The 23,369-nt window shown below is 48.4% G+C and overlaps 1 protein-coding gene across 1 annotated transcript in view; it reads right to left on the bottom strand.

Moving 5' to 3' along the window:
* Positions 1–1,510: 1,510 nt before the first annotated feature.
* Positions 1,511–23,369, bottom strand: part of LOC139021564 (anthrax toxin receptor-like) — a 122,538-nt gene continuing 100,679 nt past the window's right edge. Inside the window, exons 11-18 of the mRNA XM_070431950.1 lie at positions 10,570–10,639; positions 9,931–10,013; positions 9,787–9,799; positions 8,418–8,799; positions 7,129–7,167; positions 5,916–6,002; positions 5,755–5,832; positions 1,511–1,738 (exon numbers count right to left, since the gene is read on the bottom strand). Coding sequence (XP_070288051.1) covers positions 1,511–1,738; positions 5,755–5,832; positions 5,916–6,002; positions 7,129–7,167; positions 8,418–8,799; positions 9,787–9,799; positions 9,931–10,013; positions 10,570–10,639 — 980 coding nt within the window. The remainder of the gene's footprint in view (positions 1,739–5,754; positions 5,833–5,915; positions 6,003–7,128; positions 7,168–8,417; positions 8,800–9,786; positions 9,800–9,930; positions 10,014–10,569; positions 10,640–23,369) is intronic.

The raw sequence follows: 23,369 nt of genomic DNA, 5'->3' as shown, positions 1-23,369 counted from the left end.
CTACATTTCAGTGCCCCGGTAATCACTGCAAGCACCTCTGAGAGAAAGCCGCCCACGAGTTCCGAGTTCTGCCCACTGCAGACAGTCCGGTTTCTCCCTGTATGAGCCTGGATCCCCAGAGACTCACCCAGAACTGGAATTCAGAGCAGTTGGGGGCTTGTGACTCCCTCCTGAGTCAGAAAGACAGCCACGTCCTCAGTTGCCAGCCCTTGCCGCGTCCGCCTTTGTACCTCTGCACTTTACTTCCACAGCTCCTCTGAGTCTCAGTGTGCTTTTCTCTTTTCTTCTAGTTGTAGAATTTCCACTCAGCCAGCCTTCCTGTAGTTCTGGATGATGTCTGTTTTGCCTTTTAGTTGTCTTTTTGAATTTGTTGTGGGAGGCAGCAATTTCCTGTGTTTACCTATGCCGCCATCTTGGTTTCTCCTAGACTTTCTCATTTTGTTTAGTTTTGTGTGTGTGTGTGTGTATGTGTGTGTGTGTGTGTGTGTGTGTGTGTGTGTGTGTCCTCTTAGTTTTTTTAATTTTTTAAAATATATTTTATTGATTTTTTTTTACAGAGAGGAAGGGAGAGGGATAGAGATCCAGAAACATCTATGAGAGAGAAACATCGATCAGCTGCCCCCTGCACACCCCCCACTGGGGATATGCCCACAACCAAGGCACATGCCCCTGACTGGAATCGAACCCAGGACTCTTGAGTCCGCAGGCAGACACTGTATCCACTGAGCCAAACCGGCCAGGGCCCTCATAGTTCTTTATAATGAAGACATTTATAAACTTCTTTAGGAGTATTATTCTGAATTATTTGTCAGAAGTTCATAAATATCCATTTTTTAGGGCCAGTTATTGGACCAAATTAGTTTTCCTTTGTTGTGAGCTGAAAGACTCAGGCATGGTCTACACTCTGACATCCCTGAGCTCTCCATATGCTTCTTGATGTCTCTGAGCTCATATCTTCCTTCTCCCCTGGGGCAGGAAGGGAAGACATTAGCTTCTGGCACCTGTGTTTTTGCTAAGGGCCTGGCCCTGTGCTGAGCACATTGCAGCACTTACCATAGCTTCATGGCCAGCTGTAAAGGAGACACCATTATCTCCATCTTTTCAATTAGGAAAATAAAGCACAGAGACTTAATGCCCAAGAGACTTAGTAAAATTCAGTGAATATAGACACAGGATAGCATTTATATTTTAGAGATGGTTTGGGATTTTTTTCAAAGAGCAGAATTTGACTAGAACACAGGCGTCTCAGTTCTTGGTGACAGATGGAGATCAGTTTGAGGGAGAGAGAATCATCCATGTCCACATTCACAGGACAGCAGCATGTTTTGTCCTTACAAGAGCAGTATAGGTAAATCTCCCTACACAGAGAGCAATGCTCATCAGGTAATAACCTCTTACGCGAATCAGCAACAAAATCCAACTCTTTTTTTTTAACCACTCAATATATATGTCCAATTCAGTATACAAAGTTTTCTTATTAATTTTGAGATTTTGGTACTCTGGAGATTGGCTATGGGTGTGGAAGTGACAAGGTAGTTCTGCAGAGTGCCTGGGCAGGGGGAGCGATCAGTGGTAGCATCCTGGAAGTAGGCTGTGGGCATATAGGTGGGGGATGTCGGCCCCATGAGCAGCTGTTGTTGAGAGGGATGCACCCTTGGCTTGGCCCAAGGTACATCTTTGGGCTGCAGGGCAACTGCCTAAGGTAGGGCTTCATTAGTGTGAAATTGACACATCTCCCCTGCAAGGAAAAGAAGAGTGAGAAGGTCACTTGGATGCCATTAAAATTGAGACAAGAAGCTCAGCCTGTGTGGCTCAGTGGTTGAGCATAGAACTATAAACCAGGAGAACATGGTTCAATTCCTAGTTAGGGCACATGCCTGGGTTGTTAGCTCAATCCCCAATAGGGGGTGTGCAGGTCACAGGGGATCAATGGTTCTGTCTCATCATTGATGTTGATCTCTCTCTCTCCCTCTCTCTTCCTCTCTGAAATCAATCAAATGTATATACAAATATATATGTCCTATATAACAAAAGCTTAATATGCAAATGTCCGGTCTACCAGTCGGCTGTTCAACCAACTAAAGCATAATATGCTAAGGCCTCTCAACTGCTCGCTATGACATGCACTGACCACCAGGGAGCAGATGCTATGACTGGTAGGTTAGCTTGCTGCTGGGGTCTGGCCTATCAGAACTGAGTGAAATGGGCTGGACATGCCCTGGAGCCCTCCCATGGTCTCTTCCCTGCTGGCCAACCTCCCGTGTCCCTCCCTGGCCCCAATTGTGAACCAGTGGGGTCGCTTGGACTGGCCTGCACCATCTCACAATCTGGGACCCCTCAGGGGATGTTGGAGAGCTGGTTTCGACCTGATCCCACATGCCAGGCTGAGGGACCCCACTGGTGCACGAATTTATGCACTAGGCCTCTAGTATCCTATCTAAAAAGAGAAACATGGTAATTAGCTGTACATCCACTACTCTTCCCATTGGCTAATCAGGGAGATATGCAAATTAACTGCCAGCCAAGATGGCGGCCGGCAGCCAGGCAGCTAGAAGCGAACAGGGAGGCTTGCTCGCTCCAGTGATGGTGGACTCCAACGTTCCCGGCCTGACTTGCCGGCCTCTCAGCTGAAACTCTAAGCAACTATGTTGCAAATATAGAAGCTAAACAAAACCCCAGAAACCTGTGTTAGTCAGCCGGGCTTCAGCCAGCCTGACTGCAACATTGTATCAAACACAGAAGGTAAACAAAGGCCAGAAGCCTGTTTTCAGCAGCCAAGGCCTCAGAGCTAAAGCTGGCCCAGAATAAAAAAGAAAAGAAAAAAAAGGAGCGTTTGGAAGCTTCAGTCACCCGGCAGCCTGAAAACTGGCCAGGCATCCCAGTGGGGACCCCCACCTTGATCCAGGACATCCTTCAGGGCAAACCAGCCAGCCCCCACCCATGAGCCAGGCCTCTATTCTATATAGTAAAAGGGTAATATGCCTCCCAGCACCGGAATCAGTGGAGCCGCGAGACCTCCCGGCACCGGGATCAGCGTGACAGGGGGCAGCGCTCAAACCCCCTGATCGCCCTGCGGCTCTGTGTGTGACAGGGGGTGGGGCCACAACCTCCCTATCCACCCTGGTCTGCTCATGACAGGGGAAGGTGGCCCAACCCCCTGATCAGCCCTGCTCTGTGCCTGATAGAAGGGAGCTCCCCAACCCCCTGATCGCCCTGTGGCTCTGCGTGTGACAGGGTGCCGGGCCTAACCCCCTGATTGGCCCTGCTCTGTGGGTGATAGAGGGCGGTGCCCCAACCTTCCCCCTCCATGGACCCTGCTCTGTGTGTGACAGGGTAGAGCCATAACCTCCCCATCGGCCCTGCCCTGAGTGTGACAGTGGCGGCACCCCAACCCCCTGATCCACCCTGCTCTGTGTGTGACAGGGGGCGGTGCCCCAACTCCCCTATTGGACCTACTCTGTGAGTGACAGGGGGGAGCTCCCCAACCCCCTGATGGGCCCTGCTCTGTGCGTGACGGGGGGAGCTCCTCAACCCCCTGATCAGCCCTGCTCTGTGTGTGACAGGGGGGAGCTCCTCAACCCCCTGATCGGCCCTGCTCTGTGAATGACGGGGGCAGCACCCCAACTCCCCCATCGGCCCTGCTCTGAGCCTGACCAGAGGCTGCACCTAGGGATTGGGCCTGCCCTCTTCCACCCAGGAGCAGGCCTAAGCCAGCAGGTCATTATCTCCTGAGGGGTCCCAGACTGTGAGAGGGCACAGGACGGGCTGAGGGACCCGCTCTTCCCCTGAGTGCACAAATTTTTGTGCACCGGGCCTCTAGTCCTATATAATAAAAGGCTAATATGCAAATAGACTGAACGGTGGAAAAACAGGAACAACCAAACAATTGAGCAACCAATTGCTATGATGTGCACTGACCACCAGGGGGCGCTTGTGGAACATAGCAGGCATTGGCAGCAGGTGGCAGAACACAGAACATGGTGGGTGTCAGCTGTGGCAGGATGGTGGAGTAGGTGAGTGGGGGCACCACACCAAGTTGGGGCACTGGTTGCTGTCACTGGGGTGAGCCTCTGGTGGTTATTGAAAATTCTTTGCTCCCGTGTGCTGCAGTCCTGCCTGGTGCTTGCACCTGCTGCTGGCCCCGCTCGCATCCACTGCTGGCCCCAGCCCCAATCACTCCAGGCCATCAGCAGGTGTGAGCCGGGCTGGCACCATCAGCGTGTGGGAGCATCGGCGGCGGAAGCGGGGCTACCGGCAGAAAAGGGACCAGGGGTACAGAGGATGGACCGAGACCTTCCCCTGTGCCCATGGCAGCCTCACGGCCCACAGTTCCTTTCAAGGTGCAAAAACTCGTGCACTGGGCCCCTAGTATATATAAAAATCAGACCAGAGGGCTGTAGTTTCCTTGACTCAAGGAGGTCAGAGTCAGTACCCATCAGGACTAAAGACTGGGTCTTTGTTATGCCCTTCTCCCTGGATGCTGGACTCCAGTGTAGGTTCTTCCTAGGAGATTTGGTTCAGGTGTTGGACCTCTGTCTTGCCTTCTCCAGGTATCCCCCAATTCCTATGTCCTGACTCTGGACTCCCATTGATTGTTGTGATGTGGGACTTGTCTGCTGGCCCTGAACTGGAAGCCTGGGAAGCGAGGATGAGGGAGGCCCTACAGCCCCCGCCACCCAGCATTGCTATTGCTATTCTCTCTAAATGAGTGTGTGCTGAAGGGATGAGCCCTCTCCAAGTCCTTAGATTGGACACAGGCCCATAGGACAATGGCAGTAGGGACACCGTCTGATGGGTGACAGGATGTGGAGGCTGCAGCACCCAAGGCCTCGTAGAAAGGGATAAGAATGATACAGCCCAGAGCTTCCAAATGCCCAGAGCATCCACTGAGAGTCAGGGTTCACTGGATGTGGCCATGCAGCCCTCACTGCAGACCCTGGGGACAAGAGCATCCTCCAGGCTCCCTGGGCCATCTGAGCAAAGGGTCTGAGCACCACAAAGCCGAGGCAGGTGATTGCCTGGTGAGGTAGGAGCACCACGCTCCTCGGGCCCCGGGCCTGAGTAGGGGAGCCTTCTGGTGGTTTAGGGGTAACCTCCTGAGATCAGAAGTGCTGACTCAAAAGGGGGCAGAGCAGGGAGAAGGGTGGAGCCAGGCCTCGGGTTTGAGTCCAGCTCTGCCACTCCCAGCCTTTGTGAGCTGGGACAAGTCACTCAGCCTCTCTGTGCATCAGTCCCCTTGGTAAATGGAACAAAAATATTAATGCCTACTTTTGCTGGCAAAAATAAAGTAGAAAAGCATGTAAAGCTCTTAGGCTCCCAGGTGTCCCATGTGAAAGATCCAACAAAAATTTGGGAGTGTTGTCATCATGCCTGCCACCACACATGGCCCTGAGTGACCAGCCTAGGAGACACTTCGTGAATGGGGTGGAGCCAGTGGACCCAGAGGGTCAGTGGTCAGAGGGGAGGGTCTATGGACTGGGAGGCCAATAGAAATTGCTGTTTGCCTTTCTTCATTTAAGTTGGCACATGCGAGGTAATGCTCAAGTTTCCTGTCACTCTTGAGACCACAATGAGAGGGAAATGCATGGTGCCATGCCCAGAATCATCAGCATGAAGGCTCCTAGCTGCCATTTCTTCATGTGTGGAGCATCTTCCTTTGGCAGATGCCCAGACAAGGCTCTGTGACTTACAGTCCTATTGGGCTACTGTCAAGGGCAAAAACAAGGTTTCCATCCACAGGGAGCATCTATTTACCTTGTCCAAGGGCTGATAACACATCAATGGCACTGGGCTGCAGTTTTGAACAAAGTCACACAAGGTGTCCAGTTTGCCCTGAAAAGCAGACGTGGTTGTGAGGAAGCTGTAGGCATGCACACTGCCTCCCTAGGGTACAGTTCCCTAAGGAGCTCTCTCACCTCTATCCTTCTCATCTGGCGAACTTGGCACCCACAACAAGGGACAATCACTGTGGGACATGTCTGTATGGGATGTGTCTCTGGCTCCTAGAAAGAGAAAACACTGTCTGCTTCCTGGTCTGGCAGCTCCTGGTGCAGACACAGGCCTCCTGTTGCCCCGCACCTGTCAGCTTTTGGCCACTCAGCAAACGTTTGTGGGAGAAATCCCGCACCAATGAGTAGCATCTGCCCCATCACAGAGTGCCCTCCAGGGAAAACACACACAAAGTCCTGTGGGTTTGCACACATGGCTCTTTCCAGAAAGACCAGGGGGTACTTTCTAGTTCCCTTCATTTCCCTCAAACTACCCTTGGGAAGCCCGGTCCTGGGCTGTGTGCTGTGCTGGAGGGCTGTCAGGGTGAGAGCACTAGACAGTGACGGGCTGCATTACCTGACTCTGGCAGATCCAGCCTCCCATGTCACACTGCAGCCAGCTCAGGGGCCTCCCAGTGCTGGGAGGCCTGTCTCCCCCACTGCCCCAAACTGTTGCCTCCCCCACCCTGATGCCAGGCCCCAAGTTTCAAGAACACCATGCCCAGGTCCACCTACTTTATATGGGCATTGGTTTGAGCCACCTCAACCTGCTCACCTGCCCTTACGTCCCTGTGCTCCCCTGGGCCTGGCCTCCCTCACAGCTCAGTGCCAGGTCAGACTCCCTGCACCCTCCTCAGCCCCACAGTCCTTACAGGCCATGGCCAGCCACACCCCTGCCCTGGGAGGACACAGGGAGGGGGCTGAAGAAATGGAGCCAGGGTACACCAGAGCCCACAGGGGGGTCCAGGTCCCTGACCTAAGGCTCCTTTTTTACCTGGTCCTGAGGAACGGCCCACTGCAAACAGTCCTTTGGGAATTGACAAGAAAAGCCCCCTTTATGTCACTGGGATCCTAGCAGTGGCTGCACCAGCTCCCCTAGGCCGCCACTGCAGTGACAGTGCCCTGGATCAGGCCGTTTTGGGTGCAGGGCAAGGTTTTCTGGGTGACATTCTGTGAGTTCCACGTCCTCCTTGGGCCCCTCCCTCCCCGCTGACACCCTCTTGTTCCTCCTGGCTCTCTGCGCAGGTGGGTGGAGCTGGTGGGTTGGGGAGTGGAAGTAGCCCCTAGGCGCAGGAGGCCTCTGTCAAGGTCAGTGTGCCCACCAGGCTGCTGACAACATCAGAACCAAACCAGGACTTACCTTTTCTGGTATCTGCACTGGGGGTAGCTCCTTGAATGTCTAGATAGAAGGTTAAAGAGACATAAGCAGAGCTGGGAGGGGCACGAAGTGTGCTGATGGCTATGCTGACGGGGGATCCTGCTCTGTAGCAGCAGGACAGAACATGGGGTTTGGGGTGCCAATCTGGATGCCCATTCCTCCATGAGCTTTTTCTCTGAGCCTCAGGCTGCTCAGGTAGCAAAGGGAATTGAAAGCTCCCTGTGGGTTTGATGGGGAGACAGCCAGACTAAGGAGCCTGGTCCCCGGGAGAGGCCCCCACATGGGAGTTTTCCTCAGCTGCCCACCATCATATGACAGCTCATGGCCTAAATCCTTCCTCTCTCCACCATCTGCCCCTCCTATCCCCCTCCCTACCGCCCTCCTCCGCAGCCTGCTCTGGCTTTCCAGTCCTCAGGGATGACAGTCACCCGCACCCAGGACTTCCTCTCTCTCTCATCCTCCCTCCTTTACCTGATTTGACCTGCTTGTTTCTGGTTGGTTTGCCTGCTCTTTCACACCTCTGCTTTTCTCTTTCTCTATCCAATACTCTGGCCTGTGTCCTTGCAGACCCAATTAGGCAGTGCCTCTGCCTCAATCCCTCCCTGAAGCCGGCCTCTGTCCTTTGCTGTTGCTCTGGTTACAAAGGGGACTTGCCACAAACTGTGAGACTGACATTTTGCCCCCAATGCCCCAAGTACCATTACCAGACTTGATAACAGACTGTGAGCTCCTGCAAGGACGTTGGCACCTTCCAATGTGTCCCCTTGTGCCCAGCAGGGGTCCAGCACAACCTGGCCCCTAGTAATGACTGAAGAAGGCATGCCGAAGGCCCTGGAGATGTGCAGAGACCCAGGCTAGTTTTCAAAGGCACAGCTGCCACAGGAGTCGTGAATCAGGCCAGCATCACTCTCCCTTTGGGACTACCCATGCCTCCAGTGGGACCACTTCTTTCCTTGCCAGCACAGGTGTCCTCCACTGTGTCCCCTGAGCCCTTCCGAGTCCTGGCTGCTGTGAGGCAGCCCTGTGTTCGGCTGTCTGGGTTCACTTCTGCCCAGGTGCCAGGGCAGCACATAGGCTTGCTCCCTGAAGGAAGCACATGGCAGGAGGCTCCTTAGAAGCCCAGGCTATGCCGGGAGAGGAGGACAGAGTACCTTGTCTGCTCATGTGGCCATATGGAGCTTATGGGAACCTGTCCACAGGTGGGATTAGGCAGGCAGGCACGGCATTCCCCCGGGGTTGGTCACAGGGCTGCATGGGCAGGAGTCACTCACCTTCTTGAAGCATAGCCGCCAGATGCAACAGAAGAGCAAGGGGAACATGAGCATGGCCGGGATGAGTGTGAGGAGGTATAGAGGGTTGGCAATGTGCATGAACTGTGTAGCGGGTGGTGGGGCAGTCGTTGTGTCAGGTGGCATGTCAGTTGTTGGCTCAGGTGTTGGATCAGGTGGCGGGTCAGGTGGTGGGTCAGGTGGTGGTGGAGGTGGTGGTGGTGGAGGTGGTGGTGGGGGAGGTGGCTGGGTTGTTGCAGTGGTATGCCTTCTGGTAGTTTTAGGCTTCTGGGTAGTGGTAGGGGCAGGTCTTGTGGTAGTTGTAGGTACAGTTGTCATCTGCTGAAAGGACACATGCGAGAGGCTTGCGGTGGGCATTGGTAGGCTCCAGCCAGGCAACCAGCACCAGGCATCCCTCACCTACTGCCTTGTCCAACTATTTCCTTCTCCTCAGGTTTCCCCATCTGCAGTGGCCATAGTGGGGCTAGGAGACCAGGGCTGGGACGGAAGCAGCGTTATCAGCACCACTGGAACCCCACAAGCTGGCGCAGGACACCAGGGCAGTGGCAATTAGGCACAGGCGTCCCTCCTCCCAGGGTCACCTCTTCTCTAGCCTAACTCTCTCTGTTGCCCATGCCATGCGCCTGGGCTAAGGTACGTGGATGTGGAGCTCTGAAAAGTGAGCACCTGGGGAGCAGCACCTCAGCCCCAGGTGCCTCTCCCTGAGCTGAGTCCCTGCACCCCACATCGCTGAGGCTTCCTTACCAGCAGAGAGACAACCTCCCTGCCCAGTGCAGAAAGAGTTAGCAGAGAGTCCACTGAGGAGCAGGAGAAAGAGGAGAATCTGAAGGGAGGGCGTGTCATCTGCAAAATGACAGCATGTGTTCCCTGAGCAGAAGCCAGGGCTGTGATGTTCATGAGTCAGTTCAGAGCCCTTCACCAGCTGCATCAATGCAATGGGAACACAACCTAACTGAGCAGGGCAAGAGCTGGTCCGACCGTCTACATCCCCTGTGCCTGGAGCTAGATTTGTGGGACCCAGGTAATGCAGGGGTTTAGACCTGTGGTCCCTAGCACACAGCCTTCCAGCATCTCCCACTCACCCCAGCTGGAATCCAGATAGATCAGAATTCCCTACCACTAGACTTGGGCCTGGGGAAGTGGCAAGTTGGCTACCCTTGTGGGCAAAGCTCTAATTGGTTCTGCCACGATACTTAATGATACTTGGTTCACAGATAGAGAGCAGTTTCTAAAAGGCCTGGCCAGCTGACTGTATCCAGAGGTCTAGTAGATGCACTCCTAGGGTACTTTCCAAACTGAATGGGGAAACAGCTACCTCATTAAAGGCTAAAACCTGGGCTGGCTGTGAGACGCTGGTAAGGTGGCTGTCAGCACCAGCTACCTACTGGGCCTGCCTAGGGTCTCTGGTCCCTTTTCCTGCCTCCAGAGGGTGTCTCTCCCTCCAGTGCAGGGCATGTGCATAGCCCTGGATTGAGGCTGTAGCCTGACCCAACACTCACACAATCCTCACTGATGATGTTAATATCGTTGTTGATGAAGCTGATGCCATTGTCCAGGCTAACTTCAATGAAGACCTTCCTAAACACAGAAAGGGCAGACAGTCACCACCAGCCCGGATTGATACAGTTCCTGCTCTTAAGCTGTAGCCCACAGTTCTCCTCATAGTATGGATGTAGAACATGAGGCATTTAGTCAGCAGGGAGCAGACAGCATGGGTAAGTTGAGCTCATTTCCATGCACTACAAAATCAACCTCTGCATAAAAGGCTGACCATACAGCAAGGAGCCCTGCACAGGGTCAGATGCCCTTGTGGCCATGGGCTAAGTGACCAGGGATAGCTTGGTGTCACCATCTCCACTCTTCTTTATTCATAGAATAAACCCTATGCATGGCTTCGCTTCATAAGGTTGGTAGGAACACTGGTACCATCCCTTGGACAAATCATCTCCTGCATTCCTATCTTCCTCAGCAGATCCCTGAGCACCTGGGGGACCTCCAACAAAGGTGGTTGCCAAGGTGGCCCAGAACCCTCTAAGAAAGAGACAGGCATTGTCCCAGCAGAGGTGGCATCTCACATTCTGGAAAACTCATGATGACAACAACTGCCTATGTAATCCCCGAGCTGGGCACTTACTGGCCTGGATGTTCTATCTTTATTCCTGGGCACATTAGGATGGTATCTTGCACAGATGTGGCTTTTTTGTCTGAAAGAAAATAATGTAAGAATGTCAGTGGATAAAGAGCCACTTTTACTGAGAACCACCTAAAGATGATCTGAACAAAATTCCTATAGTTAAGCATATGAAGAAGCCGCCACACCGAGGATGTGGAACAGGGGGATCCCACACCCATAGCATGGTGAGTAAGAAAGGAGAGGCACCAAAAAATACAGAATTCAATTGAAAAAATGACAGAGGACCTGAATAGACATTTCTCTAAAGAGGATATACAGACATTTGAAAAAATGTTCAACATTACGAATCACCAGAGAGAGGCAAATAAAAACCATAATGAGATATCACTTCGCACCTGTAGGGATGGTTATCAATAAATCAACAAAGTGTTAGTCAGGATGTAAGGAAAAGAGAACCTTTATATATTGTTGGTGGAATTCTAAATTCATGCAGCTACTATGGAAAAAAATATGGAGGTTCCTCAAAATATTGAAAATAGAACTACTGTATGACTCAGCAATTTGAGTTCTGGTTATTTAACCAAAGAATTCCACAACACTATGTAGAAAAGATATGTACACCCTACATTTATTATAGCACTAGTGGACTGGTGCATGAATTCATGCACATTGAAAGGAAATGAACTAGAAGACATATTTTAATATTGCTATTGGCCTTTTCTCTATAATAGAATTGTCAACAGTATTCATGATCAACAATGACAGATGGAAACACATGGCTGTGATTGGTGCCAGCGAGAGCTTTATGTATATAAACTTGCTTAATCAGACCTGCTTTCTGATTTAGCTAAACTTTTCTCAGCCTAGGGAAGCACCCTAACTTCTCTTTCATATAATTGTCAGCAACACAGCAGAAAATATCAACACGAAGCATATTATTATTGTAGATCACGCAGGGAGAACAAAGGGTAAAATATTTAATGGCAGCAGTGTTTGATTATATTCTGCACAGTGACAAAACCTGAAGTCATTTTCAAGGTCCACCATTTCTTACTTCTTTTTAGTCGGGACAAGTTTCTAAGCTTTCTATATCTCCATTTTCCAGCTAATGAAAAGAAAATAGGATTTCACCAGGTCTCCTATCTACCTACTCCAGGATTTCTGTGAGGATCAAATGAGATGAAACACAGAAAAATGCTTCACAGACATTTGGTTAAAGTGTGTAATGTTTCCACCTGGCTATAAAGCAAGTTGTGTTCTTGGGCTGAGGAAACTGCAAGGAGGCTAGTCATCACAAGGGAGAGAAAGACTGGTGTTGCTACATGATATCATTACTCAGCAACCACAGTGACCGTTTTGGGGCTGGGCTGGGCTAGACTGTTGGCTGCATTTTGTGCCATGGGTATCGGCAGCTTTGGCGGTGATTTGGTGGGCTGTTGCTCTGGGGTGGTGGTGGGGCCTGTGTCCCACTTGGTGAAAGCCGAGTGTTGCTTTGTGGGTGCTAGGTCTGCGGTGCCATTTCCCTGTAAAAGGCCAGTTTGTATCACGATAACTCCTGCATTGAGTGTCTGCCCCTGGTGGTCAGTGCGCATCATAGCAACTGGTCAGATGGACACTTAGCATATTAGCCTTTTATATATATATATATATATATATATATATATATATATATATATATATATATATATAGATTATTTAAAACAGCCAAGGTATGGAAGCACCCCAGTGTCCATTGAGGAATAAGTAGAGAATGTAAATGTGTTATGTATACACAATGGAATACTACTCAACCATAAAAAGAATGAAATCTTAACATTTGCAACTATATGCATGGATCGAGAGGGTACTATGCTAAGTGAAATGAGTCAGACAGAGAAAGGAAAATACCATATCATTCACCTTTTATGTGGAATATAAAAAACAAAATAAATGAACAAACAAAACAGAAGCAAACTCATAAATATATAAAACAAATGGATGGTTATCAGATGAGGGGGGAAGGTTAAAAATGTACAAGTGATTGAAAAGTAATTACTTCTTGTTATAAAGATAGCGATAGGGTTATACATTGCATTAGTTGTATATGGTGTCAGATAAGTATTACACCATATACTTATCTGTACTGGGGTAATAACTTCATAGTTTATATAAATGTCAAATGACTAGGTTGTATATCCCAAGCTAACATAATATTGTATGTCTATTGAAACTAAAAAATAAAAATTTAGAATGTCAAAGTATATATTCATCCATCCATTTCCACTGTTGATTGCCCTGGCAAGCAGAGCTAACATTTTGGCACCCACCGGCTTCTCTTCTCTGCCTTCTTGAACACATACTATGTCTCAGGCACTGTTTAATGCTCTATGTTTAATAGGAACAAGGCAGGCAAAGGCCCTGCTCTTAAGGGCCTTCCATTTCAGGTTTTTGAGAGAGACACAATGAAATAACAATTAAGAAATAAGTGCCAGAGATTTAAAAATGCTTTAATATCAATAAACAAGGAAAGGTATAGAAAAAGAAGGGGAGGGAATATTGCTTAGGAATGGGTGACATGTCCTATCTTTAAGGATCTTATTTAACTTCCAGATAAACTGACACATTTATTTTTAAAATGTTTTAATTTCTGGGATTTACTTCAAAAATTCTATGGTGAGGATATCAACAAAACCAGACTGACTAGGGTTGTTAATTATTTAAAGTAGGTGATGTATGCTTCAAGTTCACTCTATAATTCTTTTTACTTTTGTATATTGTTGAAAATCTCCTTTAAAAATAATGTGTCTCAGAGGAGAGATCCAGGATGACTGGTGTAAGAGGATGTGTAACATGCATCTTTCCATAAGCAGCATCTTTCCGTAAACACACTGAAATATACACCTTTGAATAAAGCACTTACTCCTGAGAGACAACCGACAGGTGATTGAAACAGACAGGAAAAAGAGACCCAATAGAGAAAGCCAGGATACCATAGTGCTTATCCAGAATCTGCAGGAACACAGCAGATCAGAGGCAGCAGTAAGCACCATTGTTTATGTCCCCTTGACTTTGATAAGGGAGGTGGGACATCATTCTGGGTGCTTTGGCTTACTTGCAAGATTGCTGCAGTGCATTCCCAATCACACTGCCCCAGAGCCCATTTTAGGTTTGAATAAAGAGACAAGGCAGGATCAATAGGCTTAACCATGCACTCCTGGCGCTGCTACAGGCCAGTAGACCAGCACCTCAGCTGTCATCAGTTCCTACCCAGCCCCTACTGGCTGCCCAAACTACCTGGAATACACAGCCTTCCAAGAGGTTGGTCTATACAACATCACTTTCTGAATAACATGTGAAAAAAGACCATATAGAGAACACTGGGGAGCTGTGGGAGCTCTCCTTGAACTTCAGAAATTCTCTTGAGTCTAAGGTGTTAGTGAGAGCCATTGTATACCTCCCACCCCCATCTTGATATGGCAGGTGGACACTCTATCCAGGAGCTCTCTCCTACCTGTAAGTTTATCATGGCATGTTCCTGTATACATTGTCTGAGCCTAATTAGGCTCCAAACAAAGGGAGCAAGCAAGATCAACAACACATTACTACACATTTCTAGCCTCCCTCCAAGTTGGTCCAGTTTTATAGGCCAGCTCCCTGGACAATGTGGTCATCCACTCAGCTCCATCTGTACTTTCAATTTTATATGGCACACACAGATCATGTAGAGGTCACTTCTATACAAGGTCACTTTTTCACAAATGGAGGAGATAGTTATTTTGTCTAATTCATAGAAACAAACATAGAAATTCAAACAAAATGAAAAAAGAATATCAAATAAAGAAACTAATAAAATGATCATAAAAGGTCTAATGATTCAGAGATGAGTAAAGAATTTTAAAAAATGGTCTTAAAGATGCTCACCAAACTTGACATTGGAATAGCGCAAATTAGAGAGAATGTCAATATAGAGTTAGAAAGTATCTGAAGAAATGAAGCATACCTGAATAATATAATAACTGAAATAAAAACACACTACAAGGAATCAACAGCACATTAGCTAATAAAGAAGAATGAATCAGTGGCCTGGAACACAGATGAGTAGAAATCAACCAATCAGAACAGGAAAACAATTATAAAGATGAGGATAGCTTAATAACTCTTAGGAAACATCAAGTGCACAAACATTCACATTATTGAAATACCAGAAGGAGAAGAAAGAGAAAAAGGAACAGAAACCTGGAAAGGAAGCACATCAAGATTAAGAAGCACAGAGAATTGCAAACAAGTTAAATCTAAAGGGTCCCACACCCAGATGTATTATAATTAATATGGCAAAAGTAAAACATAGAGAAAATTTTGAAGGCAGCAAGAGGAAAACAATTAGTTACATACAAAGAGACTCCCACAAGGCTGTCAGCTGATTTCTTAGCAGCAACTTTACAGGACAGAGGTAATGGAAGTACATCTCTAGAGTGATTAAAGAAAGGCAAATACAACTGAAAGTAATTTATCCAACCAGGTTCTTACTCAGAATTGAAGAGATAAAAAATTTCCAGACATATAAAAACTAAAGCAATTCATCACCATTAAACCAGCTTTACAAGAAATGATGAAGTGTCTTCTTTAATCAGAAAAGGAAAAATATAACCATAAGTAAGAAAACATGAGAAAGAAAAAATATTCACAGGTCAAGACAAATGTTTAATAAATATATTGACTCACACGTTTAAAAAGTTACTATGCCTAAAAACAAATGTACTAAACTCAACTCAAAATGAATAAGTAGTAAAAAGAAACACAAAACAAAAGGATCTGAAATATGGCATAAAAACAAAGCATGGAGATGGGATAAAAACCGTTCTTTCAGAATATATTTGAACTTAAATGCACATCAGCTTAAAATAGACAGTTGTATATAAAGAATGATATGCATAAAGTTCATGGCAAACACTAACTGAAAACTTACAAAGGATATGCAAAGAATAAAGAGAACAGAACTGTAATAAAACACTAAAGAAAATTAGCAAACCACAGGACAAAGAAAAATAAAAGAAAGGAACAAAGGAGAGAGCTGAGAAGTCAGTTGCCAGGATCCCTGTGCTGAGTCATTCCCCCATACTGCAGAGGCCATATTTCTCAAGAAAGGTATTTCTCTCCATGCAATGTCAGCCCCGGGGGAAACAATAAACCCACACATGAGGATCCCTCTCACCCCACCCTGTGGAGCTTAAGCGCTGCTGAAGAGTACAGCCTGAGGCTCATTAAGTGACAGAGCCTAACGGACAGCTTGCAGACAGGTAGATCTCTGGGTACTTTGCGACTCTTGCTGAGCTGTCCCTGGACCTGGTGTTACTAAACATAGACCTTGGTGCACAGCTTTGTCTTTTTCACATGCACCAAAACCAGCAGAGGGAGCCACATGCTGTGGATCACTGATAGCGCCAAACAGGTTACCCAGTCAGTTACAGACAGCATCTGACATTGGCTTGCACCAGAGTCCCTTTGAAGAGTCCCAGAACCAATAAACCAAGTGGGCAGTTCCAGACAACAGAGCAGGATTCAATAAGCTTCCCAAGCAGCATTTCCACAGGGAGATATTTGGAGCTCCAAATCCTGCTGAGGTGAATTCCAATTTGTGTTATCAGCCCCTACCCAGCAACCTTCACACTGTTTTTGGGGTTGAGTCTTATTGTCATCTAGCCTGAGGGTTGATTCCATGTTTGAACAGGACAATAGCAATCAAGTCTCAATTCTGATAGGAGGGTCCACATAATGCCCACAAGGGACATTCTTAGAGCATCCAGCTCAGGTGATCAGGGAGATTGTGCTACTGGGTCCCACAGGTCATCTCCTATATAACACCATCTTACCAGGACTGGGAGTCATAGGAGATCTACCTAATACATAGAAGCAAACACAAAGTGGTGGTGAAAATGGGGAGAAAAATAAACAGGTCCCAAATGAAGGAACAAGAGTATTCTTCAGAAGAAGAGCTAAGTGAAATGGAGGTAAGGATTTTATCAGATATAGAATTCAGAGTAATGACTATAATGATGCTCAAAACCATTAAAAAGATCAGTCACAAATGAAGAGTGCCATATCTGATATAAAGGATACACTGGAAGGAATAAACAGCAGGCTTGATGAAACAGAGGATCAAATCAGTGATTTAGAAGATAATGTAGAAAGAAACACTCAAACAGAGCAGCAAAAGGGAAAAAAAAGACTTAAAATTGATGATAGTTTAGGGGACATTTGGGACATGAAGTGTAAAAACATTCATGTCATAGGGGTACCAGAAGGAGAAGAGAGAGAGAAAGGGATTGAGAACCTATTTGAAAAAATAATGACTGAAAACTTCCTTAATCTGGTGAAGAAAAAAGAAATACAAGTCGAGGAAGCACAGAATCCCAAGCAAGATGGACCAAAGAGACCTACACTGAGATACACCATAATTAAAATGGCAAAAGTTAAAGACAAAGAGAATGTCTTAAAAGCTGCAAGAGAAAGGCACTCAGTCACCTACAAGAGAGCTCCCATAAGACTGTCAGCTGATTTCTCCACAGAAACTTATCAGGGTAGAAGGGACTGGCATGAAATATTCAAAGTGATGAAGAGAAAGGACCTACAACAAAGGCTACGTTATCTAACAAGGCTATTATTTAAAACTAGAGACCTGATGCACAAAAACTTGTGCACTGGGGGGGGTGGGGGGGGGATGGGCGGTCCCTCAGCCTGGTCTATGGACCTTCGTAGTCTGGGACCCCTTGGGGGATGACCACCTGCTGGCTTAGGCCCACTCCCCAGGGGATTGTTCCTAAGCTGGCAATCAGACATCCCTCTGGCAGCTTGGGAGCCCTCGGCGGATGTCCCCTTGCTAGTGGGGAGCAGGCCTAAGCTGCAGTCTGACATTCGTAGTGCTGCTGAGGAGGCAGGAGAGGCTCCCACCACCACTGCTGTTCTGGCAGCCGTCAGCCTGGCTTGTGCCTGAGCAGAGCTCCCCCCTGTAAGAGAGCACTGATCACCAGGGGGCAGCTCCTGCATTGAGCGTCTGCCTGGTGGTCAGTGTGTGTCATAGTGACCAGTCATTTCCAGTGGTTCTGCTGTTAGGGTCAGTTTGCATATTACCCTTTTATTATATAGGATAGAGGCCTGGTGCATGGGTGGGGGACGGCTGGTTTGCCTTGAATGGTGTCCTGGATCAGGGTGGGGGTCCTGCTGGTGTGCCTGGCTTACATGGGTGAGGGGCTGATGGCTGTTTGCAGGCTGGTCACACACCCTTCAGGGTGGGGGTCCCCACTGTGGTGCCTGGCCAGTCTGGGTGAGGGGCTGAGGGCCGTTTTTTTAATATATATTTTATTGATTTTTTAGAGAGGAAGGGAGAGAGATAGAGAGTTAGAAACATCGATGAGAGAGAAACATTGATCAGCTGCTTCCTGCACATCTCCTACTGGGGATGTGCCTGAAAGCCAGGTACATGCCCTTGACTGGAATCGAATCTGGGACCCTTCAGTCCACAGGCCGATGCTCTATCTACTGAGCCAAACTGGTTTCGGCATGAGGGCCGTTTTTAAGCTATCCAAGACCCCGGCGATGGAAGCTCACAGTCTCTTGTTTTTTTCCTTTTTTCATTTTATTCTGGGATTTATTTACCTTCTTTATTTGAAACTTTGTACCCTTGAGAGGAGCTCAGAGCTGGCCAGGGTGGGTGGGAGGGAAGCCTCCTGCTCACTCCAGCTCTGTGGCCACAGCCAGCAGAAAGCAGGTATCTGGGGTTTATTTACCTTCTATAATTGAAACTTTGTTGCTTTGAGTGGAGCTCATAGCTGGGAAGCTTGGCTTTCTCCATCATTGGGGCAACCAAGCTTCCTGCTTGCTCCAGCTCCATGGCTGCTGGCCACCATCTTGATTGGGTTAATTAGCATATAGTCACTCTGATTGGCTGGTGGGCGTGGCTCAAGGCATAACCAAGGTATGTTCAATTTGCATGTTTGTCTTTTATTAGTGTCGATAGTACTGGAAGTCCTAACCACAGCTATCAGAAGAAGAAATAAAAGGCATCCACATTGGAAGGGAATAAGTAAAACTGTCATTATTTGCAGGTAGCATGATACTGTGTAAAGAGAACCCTAAATATTACCTCAAAAACCTACTAGAATGATAAATGAATTCAGTAATCAAGTGGTATACAAAATTAATATTCAGAAATTAGTTGCATTTTTATACACCAATAACAAACTATCAGAAAGAGAAACTAAAAAAAAATTCCCATTCACAATTGCTTCAAATAGAATGAAATACTCAGGCATAACTTTAACCAAGGATGTAGAAGACGTATACTTGGAAAATTATAAGATACTGAAGAAAGTAATTGAAGAAGATACAAATAAGTGAAAGCACATACCATGTACATGGATAATGAGAATTAACATCATCAAAATGTCCACACTACCCACAGTAATCTACAGACTCAATGCAATTCCTATCAAGATACCAATGGCATATTTCACAGAACTTGAACAAATATTTCAGATATTAATATGGAGCCATCAAGAACCTGAAGAGTAACAGCAATCTTAAAAAGTAGAACTAAGTGGGAGGTATCACACTACCTGATATCAAACTATAATACAAGGCCATGTTAATCAAAACAGCATGGTACTGGCATTAAAACAGACATATAGATCAATGGAACAGAATAAAGAGCCCAGAAAAAGAAGCATTCTTTTATAGAGAATTAATATTTGACAAGGGAGGCAAAGCATACATTGGGCTAAAGATATTCTATTCAATAAATTGTATGGGGAAAATTAGACAGATAAGTACTAAAAAATTGAAATGATACCACTTTTTACACTACACATGAAAATACACTGAAAATGGATTAAAGACTTTTTAAAAAAAATATATATTTTATTGATTTTTTACAGAGAAGAAGGGAGAGGGACAGAGAGCCAGAAACATTGATGAGAGAGATCAATCAGCTGCCTCCTGCACACCTCCCAGTGGGGATGTGCCCGCAACCAAGGTACATGCCCTTGACCGGAATCGAACCTGGGACCCCTGAGTCCACAGGCTGATGCTCTATCCACTGAGCCAAACTGGTTCGGCAGGACTTAAATGTTAGACTCAAAACTATAAAAATCCTAGAAGAAAACATAGTCAGTAAAATCTCAGAATTTCTTGTAGCAATACTTTTTTTCTGATATATCTATCTCTTTGGGCAAGGGAAACAAAAGAAAATTAAACAAATGGGACTACATCAAATATAACATGTTTGCACAGCAAAGGAAACCATAAACAAAATGAAAAGACATCCCACATAAAGGGAGAACATATTTGCCAATGATACGTCTGATAATGGGTTAATACCCAAAATTTATAAAGAACTCATACAACTCAACAGAAGGAAGACAAATAATCCAATTAAAAATTCACAAAGGACATGAATAGACACTTTTCCAAAGAGGGCATACAGATAGCCAACAAACACATGAAAAGATGCTCAATTATGTTAGTCATCAGAGAAATATCATTAAAACCATGATGAGGTATCTATAATAATAAAAGCATGATATGCAAATCAACTGAATGGCAAAAGAGCAGAACAACCATCTGGATGACCACACTGTGACACACACTGGCACAAGGCCAGTCAAGGTGGGTATGATGCAATTGGTTGGAGGGCCTTGTCATCACCCCAGGCCACTGGCTGGTGGGGCGATCAATTAGGAGGCTCTGCAATCAATCGCCCCATAGAGGGAGGCTCAGGCCAACAACTGGCAGGCTGCGGTAGTTGGGTGGGGCTTCCCTCAGTAGAGTGATTGATGTGGGGGGGCTCCTTAATCGATTGCCCTGCAGAGGGAGGCCCAGTTCTTTGGCCAGCACTGCTGTGGCCGGTGGGTGGGGCCTTTCTCTGAGGGGCAATCTATCTGGGGGCCCAATGATTGATCTTCCTGCAGAGGGAGGCCCAGGCCAGCCAAGCAATCACACCCCATGCCTGTTGCCTTCAGAGGGAGGTGACTGGTGACAAGGGGGGTGGCGCTGCACAGATGGCAGCAGTGGCAGTGGCAGGGTGGTGCCAGCTGCTGGCAGCCAGTGGCAGTGATGAGGCGGGGCCAGCTGCTGGCAGCCAGTGGCAGTGATGAGGCAGGGCCAGCTGTTGGCAGCCAGTGGCAGAGGCGGTGTAGGGCCAGCTGCTGGCAGCCAGTGGAAGGAAAGCCCTGATAGGTCTGATCATCAGCCGGGCCTAGGGACCCTACTCTTGCACTGCGGAATCCAACCAGCTGCACCTAGGCTGGTTGGCTCCCCCAACCTCCTACACCCCTCCCCCCTGGCCAGCCCCACCCCCAATTGCACCTCCCCCAACTCCCTAACCTAATAGGAGGGAGGAGGGAGCCTGATTCCTCATGGAATCAGCCATTTGTTAGCTTTCTGACAGTGCCCTGACAGTCCCTAATCCTGTTCACCCACACTCCGGACCCTGTCAACTGGGAGGAGGGAGCTTGATTCTGGTGGTGTCTCCCCCTGGCTGGAGTTGGCAACAGAAAATGCCTGAAGACCAACTATTGGCACAATGTGCCTCTGAAGCCGAAAGAAAGTATTGTCATTGATAGAGTATGTCTGAAGACCAAATATTGGCTCAGGGCTGAGGGGCCCTTCTGGAGTGCCTGAATTTCAAGCACCGGGCCTCTAGTCCTATCTAATAAAAGAGAAACATGGTAATTAGCCATACCTCCGCTACCCTTCCCATTGGCTAATCAGGGCGATATGCAAATTAACTGCCAGCCAAGATGGCGGCCGGCATCCAGGCAGCTTGAAGTGAACAGGAGGCTTGCTTGCTTCAGTGATGGAGGAAGTCAACATTCCCCGCCTGCGGCTGCTGGCCTCTGAGCTTGCAGTTTGAAACATTGTTACAAATATAGAAGTTAAACAAAACCCCAGTAACCTGCTTTCAGCCACTCGGGATTTCAGAGCTGTAGTTGAAACAGCGTTTTGATTATAGAACCCAAACAAACCAGATATCTGCTTTCAGCAGCCGAAGCCTCAGAGCTGGAGCCAAGCCTCAGAGCTAAAGCTGGCCCAGAATAAAAAAAAAAAAAAAAAAAAAAGGAGCAGTTGGGAGCTTCAGTCACCTGCCAGCCTGAAAACAGCCCTCAGCCCCTCACCCAGACTGGCCAGGCACCCCAGTGGAGACCGCAACCCTGAAGGGCGTGTGACCAGCTGCAAACAGCCATGATCCCCTCACCCAGGCTGGCCAGGCACTCAAGTGGGACTCCCACCCTGATCCAGGACACCCTTCAGGGCAAACCAGCCAGCCCCCACCCATGCACCAGGCCTCTATCCTATATAGTAAAAGGGTAATATGCCTCCCAGCACTGGGATCAGCGGAGCCGCAAGGCCTCCTGGAACCGGGATAAGCGTGACAGGTGGCAGCGACCAAACCCCTTGTTCGCCCTGCAGCTCTGTGTGTGACAGGGGGCAGGGCCACAACCTCCCTATCTGCTCTGCTCTGTTCATGACAGGGGAAGGCGCCCCAACCCCCTTATCGCCCTGCGGCTCTGTGTGTGACAGGGTGTGGCGCCCCAACCCCCACCCCTCACAGGCCCTGCTCTCTGTGTGACAGGGTAGAGCCATAACCTCCCCATTGGCTCTGCCCTGAGTGTGACAGTTGCAGCGCCCCAACCCCCGATCTGCCCTGCTCTGTGTGTGACAGGGGGCGGTGCCCCAACTCCCTATTGGCCCTACCCTGTGCGTGACAGGGGGGAGCTCCTCAACCCCCTGATTGGCCCTGCTTTGTGTGTGTGACAGGGGGGAGCTCCACAACCCCCTGATCGACCCTACTCTGTTTGTGACAGGGTACGGAGCCCCAACCCCCCAATGGGCCCTGCTCTGTGCATGACAGGGGGCAGCACCCTAACCCCCTGATGGGCCCTGCTCTGTTTGTGACAAGGGGTGGCGCCGCAACCTCCCCATCGACCTTGCCTTGAGAGTGACAGAGGGTGGTGCCTCAACCCCCCAATCGGCTCTACCCTGAGCTTGACTAGGGGTGGCATCGCAACCTCCCAATCCGCCCTGCTCTGTGCATGACGGGGTGGTGCCCCAACTCCCTAATTGGCCCTGCTCTGAGCCCGACCAGGGGCTGCACCTAGGGATTGGGCCTGCCCTCTGCCACCCGGGAGCAGGCCTAAGGCAGCAGGTCGTTATCTCCCGTGGGGTCCCAGACTGTGAGAGGGCACAGGCCGGCCTGAGGGACCCCCCTCCCCCCTGAGAGCACAAATTTTTGTGCACCAGTCCTCTAGTCTATATAATAAAAGCCTAAGCAACCGTTCTGGCTGAACAACCAGAATGACCAGTCACTATGAAGTGCACTGCAGGAGCTGCCCCTGTTGGTCAGGGCACTCTTACAGGGGGAGTGCCACTCAGCCAGAAGCCAGGCTCACAGCTGGCAAGCATAGCAATAGTGGCAGGAGCTTCTCCCACCTCCACAGCAGTGCTAAGGAGCAGCGAGCTGAGCTGTAAGGAACAGTGAGCAGGTGGGTGGTAAGGGGTGAGGGGTCCTGGACTAAGAGAGGGCACAGGCCAGGCTGAGGGACCCCTCAGTGCACACATTTCATGCACTGGGCCTCTAGTCTCTTCATGGCTCTCAGAATGGCTCTCATCAATAAACCAACAAAGAGCAAGTATTGGTGAGGAGGTGAAACCCTTGTGCACTGTGGGTGGGAATGCAGATTAGTGCAGCCACTGTGGAAAGCAGTATGGAATTTCCTCAAAAAATTAAAAAAAGAACTGCCTTATGACCCCACATTTCCACTTTTGGA

Source organism: Myotis yumanensis, unplaced genomic scaffold, assembly GCF_028538775.1.
Source record: "Myotis yumanensis isolate MYYU_CA2020_CCGP unplaced genomic scaffold, mMyoYum1.0.hap1 SCAF_13, whole genome shotgun sequence".
Taxonomy (NCBI): domain Eukaryota; kingdom Metazoa; phylum Chordata; class Mammalia; order Chiroptera; family Vespertilionidae; genus Myotis; species Myotis yumanensis.
The sequence above is the reverse complement of the archived record's forward strand: the minus strand, read 5'-3'. Positions and strand labels throughout refer to the sequence as shown.